The sequence below is a fragment of the Lactuca virosa genome, chromosome 4, assembly GCF_052849685.1.
Source record: "Lactuca virosa cultivar CGN04683 chromosome 4, Lactuca_virosa_CGN04683_v6, whole genome shotgun sequence".
NCBI classification, from domain to species: domain Eukaryota; kingdom Viridiplantae; phylum Streptophyta; class Magnoliopsida; order Asterales; family Asteraceae; genus Lactuca; species Lactuca virosa.
Window position 1 is genome coordinate 104,969,586 of NC_136429.1, and position 9,652 is coordinate 104,979,237.

The 9,652-nt window shown below is 31.8% G+C and overlaps 1 protein-coding gene across 1 annotated transcript; it reads right to left on the reverse strand.

The window, feature by feature from the left end:
* Positions 1 to 6,424: 6,424 nt before the first annotated feature.
* On the reverse strand, positions 6,425 to 8,699 carry LOC145109962 (DNA ligase-like protein). The gene is made up of 8 exons (XM_079047056.1): positions 8,478 to 8,699; positions 8,191 to 8,280; positions 7,553 to 7,612; positions 7,428 to 7,467; positions 7,236 to 7,329; positions 7,058 to 7,117; positions 6,848 to 6,939; positions 6,425 to 6,734 (listed from the first exon to the last, which is right to left on the reverse strand). Exons 1-8 carry the CDS (start codon positions 8,660 to 8,662, stop codon positions 6,648 to 6,650), a joined length of 708 nt encoding a protein of 235 aa, XP_078903182.1. The 5' UTR covers positions 8,663 to 8,699; the 3' UTR covers positions 6,425 to 6,647.
* Between the last annotated feature and the right edge of the window lie 953 nt (positions 8,700 to 9,652).

Below are 9,652 nucleotides of genomic sequence, written 5' to 3' on the forward strand. Positions count from 1 at the left end.
GGAGGCCCGTAGACTCTATGATGATATTTCTCTTCCGGATGGTTATTGTTCTACTGGATGGAATAAATATGTCCCTCGTAAAGTAAATATTTTTTTTATGGGAGATGTAATTTGATTCTTGGCTCGAGTTGAAGGGATTTGATGAAGTTGTTCGTGATTCTTGGTCTAATTTTCAACGTGATATTTCTGTTAATTGTTTTATTTATTTTAAGGATAAAATTAATTTCTTAAAATCAAGGATTAGAGATTGGCTTCGGGTTTTTAATTTGGTTGCCAAAAACGAGAAGCAAGTTATTAAAAAATGTCTTTGTGAGATCGGTAAACTCTTGGACATTGGTTATGGCTCACAATAGTTCTCGGTTGAGAGTCATACTCTTAGATCTCGGCTTCTTGAGATGGAGAAAATAGTGGTTAGTGATTTGGCTCAAAAAGTAAAATTGAAATGGTCAATGGAAGGTGATGAAAATACAAAGTACTTTCACGGGTTGCTCAAGAAGAAATGACGTTAGAATAATATTAAAGGTATTCGTGTGAACGATGAATGGGTTACACAACCAGATAGAGCAAAGGATGAATTTTTTAATTCCTATAAAGAAAAGTTTGATTCTTTCCATGGGGTTCGGATTTCCAATCCTAGTCCTTGATTTAGGCTTTTAAATCCGAATCATGTTTGGTTTCTAGATGTTATTCCAAATATTGAGGAGGTTCATGTTGTAGTGTGGGCTTGTAGTAGTGATAAGGCGCTGGGTCCAAACGGTTTCTCTTTCGCTTTTGTTAAGAGGTATTGGGATATTAAGATATATTTCGGTTCGTTGTTTTCTTTTTTAAATCGAATCCTATTCCTACAGGTTGTAATTCTTCTTTTATCACGTTTATTCCTAAAATTGATAACCCATTGCTTATTAAAGATTTTAGACCGATCGCTCTTATTGGTATTCAATATAAGATTATTGACAAATTATTGGCTCTTCGTTTAGCCAAAGTCGTCGACTCAGGATCGGTGCAGACTGCTTTTGTGAAAGGAAGACAAATTCTGGATGGACCTCGTATTGTTAATGAGGTGGTTGATTGGTGCAAGCTGAAGAGAAAAAGGCTGATGATTTTCAAAGTTGACTTTGAAAAGGCGTATGACTCAATTTCGTGGGACTTTCTTTTTCAGATTTTAGGATTCATGGGTTTTTCAGAGTTTTGGATAAATTTGATTCATGCTTGTTTGGGTAATAGCCGATCTTCTGTTATTATTAATGACAGTCCGAATCATGAGTTCCCTATAAAACGTAGCTTGAAACAAGGTGATCCGTTATCACCTTTTCTGTTTATTTTGGCAATGGAAGGTTTACATGTTACTGTTCAAGATGCAGTTGCAACTGGTATCTTTCGTGGCTTTCATGTTGGAGATCTAAGTATTATCCTTTGTCATTTATTTTATGCTGATGATGTCATATATTTTGGAGAACGGTATCGTGATAATATTGTGAATTTGATTAGTGTTCTGCAATGCTTTTATATGGTTTCTAGTCTTCAGATTAATCTTCATAAATCTAATATTTTTGGGATTAAGGTCTCCTAAGATGGGGTGGATCAATTTGCTTTAATTATAGGTTGTAAAAGTGCAAAATTACCTTTTACTTACTTGGGTCTCCCGGTTGATGCCTGTACGCCACAGTTTAATGCTTGGAAGGTCATTATAGATAAGTTTCAAAAGAAACTTGCTTCTTAGCAAATTCGATTACTTTCTATAGGGGGTCGTGTTATGTTATTAAAGTCGGTGTTGGGTTCTTTAGGAATCTTTTATATGTCTCTTTTTTGCATGCCAAGTGTGGTAAACAAATATCTTGAGAAGGTTAGAGCGGGTTTTTTATTTTGGGGTGATGATGAAGGTGACCGTAAATTATATTGGGTTAAACGGGAGATTATTTTAGCCGATAAACAAAAAGGTGGTTTGGATATTGGTTTGTTGGAAGCTTTTAACAAAGCTTTGTTACTTAAATGGAAGTAGCGTTTTTTGGTTGATTGTAATTCGATTTGTGTTAAAGTGTTAAAGTCTTTACATGGGAGAATTGGTGGTTTCGGTTGGAATGATGATTCGGTTCTTAAAAGAGGAGTTTATCCTTCGATCATTGGTACAATCAATCAACTTTATGACACCAAAATAATCCTGAGGGATGCTATTATTCGAAATATTTGTAATGGAATAAGTACTTCTTTTTTGGAAAGATCAATGGATTGGTGATAGTCCTTTGATGGTGCGGTTTTGAAGACTATTTATATTGGAGATGGATAAAGATTGTTATATTAATCAAAGATGGAATGGGGTTGATTGGAATTGGAATTGGTCTCGCCCAGTAGAGGGGGTATGCTTTTTGCGATGCTGCAAGAATTGAAGACCACTATCATTCAGTTCGTCTTTTTGGATTGTAGAGATAAGTAGGTGTGGGATATTGGCGGCTCTGATGAGTTCATCGTTTCGGAGGCCCGTAGACTCTATGATGATATTTCTCTTCCGGATGGTTATTGTTCTACTGGATGGAATAAATATGTCCCTCGTAAAGTAAATATTTTTTTTTATGGGAGATGTCATTTAAACAAGTTGACAACTCGTATGAAATTGGCTGATAAAGGTGTAGATGTCCCTCTATGGTTTGTTCTATTTGCAATGCCGATATGTAAGATATCTTTCATCTTTTCATTAAGTGCGAAGTGGATGGTAATCTTTGGATGTTTTTTAAGAGATGGTGCGATGTTTCTATCCCTAATTTTTCAAAAATTGAAGATGTGGTCGGTTGGATCGATTCTCTTCGTTTGACTGTTATTAAGAAAAGTGCAGTGGAAACGATTGTCATGATTATGTGGTGGTTGCTTTGGAATTTTAGGAATGCTATCATTTTTAGTTGTCAAAAGATGAAAATAAGTATGTTGATTGATAGCTTGATCAATGTTTGTTTTTAGAAATAAAAAGCTTTCTATTAGTAGAATCGTGTGGTTTTTAAACCCGATTCTTTTCATTCCTTTGTAAGTATGCGTTAGCTATTTGCTAACTTTTTTAATAAAATATTCAACTGTTAAAAAAAATATCTAAGCATCCAATATAAAAGTTGACACATGGAAATGAAGATAATATTCGATTTGGTAGATGATAAAAAAAATATTCGATTTGGTATATGACAAAGTATGCCAGTGCCTTATGACAACTCCATGTGCAAAAAAGATTTATAAACAACAACATTAGTTCATAAAATATATTACAAATCCGTGAAATACAAAAGTACAATATCTTACAAATACATGTTACACAAAACTACATAATAAAATATCTTAGATGTGTGTTCATCAGATTTCTAGAACGATTTGTTCATTAGATTCATTCGTTCATCAAATGTGTTCTATCATATTTGTTCATTAGATTCATTCATCAGATTTGTGTTCATCAGATTCATTACTCATATTTGTGTTCATCAGGTTTGTTTCCAGAAATTGATTTCAGATCTTTAGATGTGTGTTCATCAGATTTCTAGAACGATTTCACATGTGTTTTAATGGTTTGTTCTATGTGTTCTTATTCTTGAAACAATTTTTGAAACCCCACAAATCGTAAACCAAAGTTGAAGAACAACATAGAATGATTTGGAACGATTTCCGAAACACACACACACACTCCTGCTTGTTTTCTCAGATCTGATACACTCTATGGATGAAACACTCTATGGATGAAATCGATTTGAAGGTCCAGATTTGGAAAATGGGTTTGAAGCTACATTCATGGCAGAAACTGAATCTGGAACCATTCGAGTTTAAACCCATGAATCTGGAACTCTTTAAACCCAGGAATTCAGAACCCTTCAAACTTGTTGGTTTCTGGAGAAGACAAAGTCACGGGAAAATTCATGTTTGGCCATAGACCCGCCTGAGAAGATGATCGAAGAGTCGCCGGAAATGACAAAGTTGTCGGAAACCTTCAATAGCATGTTGTAAAGGTTTTTGTGAACACTTATCAACAAGTTAAATGGTATATTGGGTACAAAAAAAAGGAAAATGACCAAATATGAACAAACTCAACAACTGGTTACCCTCCTAAGTCACTTTCCCCCTAATTTACCAACGCTTTAGGCTAAATGGTATCATACCGTTTTCGCCGATAGACAGCTAGACATTTTGCCAGTTTTGCAACTTTTAAAAATGGGTAAGGTGTGGGCTTTTGTTTACCACCGGCAAAAACCCATACAAAACTCACAAAATTTTGATTTTTACTACCGGTGAACTTCCACCGGCGACACATTACCGCCGCTAAAACAAAATGTAGGAGGTGGTGTTCACCATCGATAAAAGGTGCCACATAGGCACACCGCCGATAAAAAAAGGTATGACACCGTTCAACGTTAGTACATTTCAAACTCTCTATTTATAAAGGATGGATTCGAGACCGGCTTAACACCTTAACACGTTCATTGGTATCTCTACATACTCAACACTTCACTAACCATTTGAGTGTTTTTTTGTTAATATGACAAATTACAATCACAATATGTAATAGCCTAATATATTTTGGTTATTCTTTTTTTGGTTTCTAGTCGATGATAATAACGGATGAATTGCCAATAATAATATTGTTGCTTATCTCAAAAAGGAAGTTTATCCGCACTCAAAAATCAATTAATAATGGTCGTATTCAGCAAAAGTAGCAGGAAGATGTTGGCAGATAGTTAGAAGCTTGTATAAGTAGCTACAAACTTTTGAAATATGAAAAATTACATAAAATGACATATAGATATAAACTAAAACTAAAATGTAATCATGATAAATTAATTTTTCTAAACTATAACTATCAAAAGTTAAAAACCTTTCAAATGATAATTTTTTTACAACTAAAGTAATACAACTTTTCAATTTTTTAAGAACTTAGACCAAATACTTTTTACATATTACAAGTGTTTCAGCGTACTAAAAGAAACAATATTATTGTATATTAATTTTGGTTTATAAATTTATATAATAAATTATATTTATTTATTTGTTAGATGAAGATTAATAAATTATAAAATCTGGTAATATGGTTGTTTCAAATAAAAACATCATGATTTTTAAACTATATTTATCTTTAATCATATAAGATATATATTGTTTCAAATAAAGAATCATAATTGTTTAAATATATTTATATTTAATCGTATAAGATAATTACCAAAAGTATGAATATGATTTATTTATTTTAAAGGGTATTTAAGTCATTTTGTTAAAAATCTAAAAAAGTTTTTTTATTAAACACTAATTGAAATAACTTTTGGACGTTAAGTTTTTTGTTTAACTCAAGCTAAAAAAGCTCCTAGAATTTGTTTTTTTTTTTTAAGTTTTTGTTAAAAGCTAGAAGTTAGAAGTTTTCAAAAATTGTGTGCTCAGCACGCCCAATATATTATGCTTTAATAATTATATATTGATTTGGTATAACGAAACTATGAATTTGTCTTATAAAATGTAAATTTGGATGATTTTTATTGTTTTTGCTTGTATTAAATGCAAATCATTTAGTAATATTAACTCTAATGTTTTGTTTTTGTATTTTTATTGTATATATAGTATTAATAATACTATATTGTGTTAAAAGTATCAATTAATAGTATCATGCTTAGTCTTAATATATGGAAATATTGCTTAATCATAATAATTGGAAAGAATATAACCAAATAACTTTAAAAAAATGAAGATGTTATTAGAAATAAAGTAACGAAATAACTCAAAAATGGAGAATTCGGCTCACGTTTTAACAGAAAATTCATGGAAAAGATAATAAAAAAAGGCTAATTCGATCATTTTACTTTGATATAAAACATTTTGTTTAGAAACAGTTATGGATTCTTCTTAACCAAACAAAAACTTTTTTTCAAGTGACAAAGTCTGTCAAATAGCAAACAATATTCACAATCTTCCAGTTTAGTTACTAATATTTTTTTGCACATTTTCAATTCTTAAACTCTAAAACCAACTGATGTAAAATAAATAATCTTATATATATTTTATATAATGGTGGTGACCCATTTCAAATCACTGTAAAACCAACCACAATAAAATCTTGGTGACCATCGATAATATCTCACGAACTTGATTATATTATCAATTTAGCTATCTGATTCATGAGTCATGACTTAATCACAAAAAGTAAGATTATTTTTTATTTTACTATCTAATGTATTTTTCCCTAGAAATGAACGATACATTTTGGTTGAAAATGGTATTTTGCCTTAGGGGTACTATGATTATTTTGATACATAAAACTTTTACAAAAAAAATCAATGAATCCATAAACATAATACAGAAATTTATATTTAATAAACTTTTTAATAAATAATCTTGCTTCTTGCCTTATATTTTCAGACAATCTGATTATCTCTAAACTTTTTAAAAGAGGGATGTGACAAATGGTGGACCCACATAATAAAAAAAACTTTTTAACATAAAACTCCAATGAACCATTTAACCCCCAATTTAAACATCGATATATAATCCAATTTATATCCCTAACTACATAAAAACAAACAAGTTTCTGGTTGATTTTAATATCCAAAGTGGTAGATTACTAGAATCTAGATAAGCATCTTTTTTAACTAAAGTTCACTAAGATTATTATTAGCATATGAGAGATTTCAATTTTCACCTCATTCATCAGGTGGGCAGTCATCATCAGAAGCAGTATCAAGAAATGAGCCCAGAGTCTTCCTCAGAAAGCTGAATGTTTTGTCATCCTACCAAACAAAAACACCATCTTTAACTTATAGCATATGAAATTTATAACATTTATTTTGAAAATGTTGTTTTATAACCGAATTTATTTATTCATAAAGCAACAATTTCTAACCTGTTTCTTTTTCTTGAGTGATTCCTCAAGTTCAGAAATTTTGGTTGCACAAGCCTTCTCGTGCTCAGATATCATGTTCTTTTCTTTCTTTCCTGTGTGCTCAGATATTAAAGTAGAATGATATAATAAGCAAATTAATGAAAGTACATTGATATTTTTTACAACTTTAATTTTGATTGAATTATTTGACAAGTGAAGGAGATTGCTTACTGTGTTGTTCATATCTCATGGACAATCTCTCCTTCTCTTCTTCGTATTTTGAAATGGTATCTATTTAGCAAGAAAATCAAACACTCAAGAATTAATCATTCAAGACAGAAGAATTCACAAATTCAAGGACTAATTTTCAATAGATGTCTTTTTTTATCATAAACAAGTGTTAAAGTACCTTTCAGAGCCTGAAGATGTGAGTTTTTGTCCTTGCAGAAATTTTCATAAATTGTTTGGAACTTGGTAGTCTCATTCTTCAGCATGTTCTCACACTGTTTATGCAAATTTATAAGTGTTTATAAGTATTCAACCATTGAGAAGCAAAATTATTACAAGTAAACTGTTGAAGATGGATATTCTCTTTGCAAACCTCTTTTGAGCTCTTTGATAGTGCCTTGGCAAAGTTTTGCCTGAAATTTACAGATATAGAATGTGTATTAGAGTAAGACTATATGATAGATATTCAAGCAGACATCAGTAGGTAATTACAGTCACCTTTCTTTCTCTACTTTGGACTTCAACTCATCAAATGTAGACCTGATTTCTGTAGCAACACTGTTGGAAAACCAAAATATTATCAATCTCAGTGAAACAGAAGAATAGATGGGAAGAAGATATGTAAACTACAGAATCAATAAATAAAAACTAAATGTTTATGAATCAGGGGCATATATCCGGATTGTAACTTGTGATTATGATTGTGCATATATCCACATTATAACTTAGGTAAAACAAATAGTTACAGTAGTGAAATAATCCACTGATAAGTGATAATATGCATAATTGAAGAAGGAGAGTACATAAGGCCTTCTCATTCATGGAAGAACAATTCCATTACAGAAATAAAAGCAATTGCGATCTAATTAAACCAGATAATGAATCATCATCTTTGCTACAAATCACGATGAATGATCGTATCCAACAACATAACACAGAATCACCAGAACATACCTGCGATGTAGCAAACAGGCAATAGCTATCTTATTATGTAGATCCAGATAGCTAAAACATTAATAAAGTTTATAGAAAACCTCACTAGGTCAAATAGACCCGATTCGTCATTCTATAGCAATGATGCTCTAGCAGCATGGATAATAAACAGAATTAAGACCTAAGCAAATAGAAGAGTTCACCTGGAAATAGTCTCCTCTTTTTTCTTCTGTCCGTCCTTTTGCGCTTTCTCTTTGATCTGATGTAATGCGTTCATCAAACCTTTTATATCACTGCAAATTTCCATAAACAAGTTGTACGAACTCAAAATCTACAGATAATTTGATGTTTATTACTTATATGCAGAAAATAAGCAACACTACACCAAGTCATTGCAATTGAACTACTAAACTTAATCAGTTTCGATTAAATCCTGTTCACTATCAACTGGACGCGTCGTCGATACTTTAGATTGAAACTGAGAATTTACCTAGATATATCGGCATCGAAATCATCTTCAAAGGTCGACCGTTGTTTCTTCGGAGCTCGCTGCTTCAATTGATTAGCATCGAAGTTGAAAACATCTTCTTCCACCATCGTACGTTTGATCTCCGTTTTCGGAGTTCCGGATTCAGTGATCTTCTTCTTCCTGGAGCTCGATTTTGTTGGCGACATTTTTAGAGTTTCAAGGCCTGTGAGTGAGAATGTGAGAGCAAGGAATAAGGAATTTGGCGCCCTTCAAAATGTTCTTATTCGGAGATTTAAACTGCACCAACATACCGAAAACATTTTTATTTATGAAAAAGTAAATTAAAAATCTAGTCCCTTTGTTATATATTCTATTGATAATAAATTCATAGTATTAAAAGAGAGATTTAATTTTCTGTAACTTAGCTTTTGCATTTGAGGTGCAATACTTAAACTAAAATCAATCCAAAAAGCATAAGTCTACAATCTGAAAAGTATAGCATGTGATAAAATACTTACAATGTTTAATTTAATGAACTAGAAAGGTAATGAACTTTAGTCTTTGTTCACATTAAGTCAACTATGTTTTTTTCGTACATATTTGATCATTAAACTTGTTTAACCTGTTCAAAATAAGGTAATATGATTGGTAATTAACGGTAACATTACCATATTATGAACATGTCAAACAAGTTTACTGGTCAAATGTGTATGAAAAAAACATAGTTATCAAAATGTGGACAAAAACCACAGTTTCTTATCCATTTTGGTATTATTATGTTCTTTATGTTAAGTGTGAGTAGTCATAAGATTCATTGATATGACATGAAATTGGGTTGTCTCGTCTTTGTGTATGAGGAGATGGTCAAGTCTTGGGCCAATCCAGTTTAGGCCCAACTAGTTAAGGGTTGGGTTGTATACGCTTAAGGGGCTACGATATATGTGCTTTAAAGACTTAGCAACACAGCCAAACCCATGACTAGTCGGGACTGAACTGGATTAGACCAAGCCTAACCTATTTGTTCATTGCTGTCGGAGCCTAATCCTAGGGTAAAGTCCCTGAGACTGTTCTTGTCCAATATTAACAAAACGGGTAAGAAACTTTGGTTTTTGTCCATATTTAGGTAACCATGTTTTTTTGTATATATTTGACCAATAAACTTATTTGACCTGCTCATAATATGGTAATATTACCAT

Coding starts and splice junctions, on each gene's coding strand:
- LOC145109962 (XM_079047056.1), bottom strand. CDS start 8,662: ATGTCGCCAACAAAATCGAGCTCCAGGAAGAAGAAGATCACTGAATCC. Junction 7,330..7,427: donor TATCAAAGAGCTCAAAAGAG/GTTTGCAAAGAG, acceptor TTGCATAAACAG/TGTGAGAACATGCTGAAGAA. Junction 7,118..7,235: donor ACATCTTCAGGCTCTGAAAG/GTACTTTAACAC, acceptor CTTGCTAAATAG/ATACCATTTCAAAATACGAA.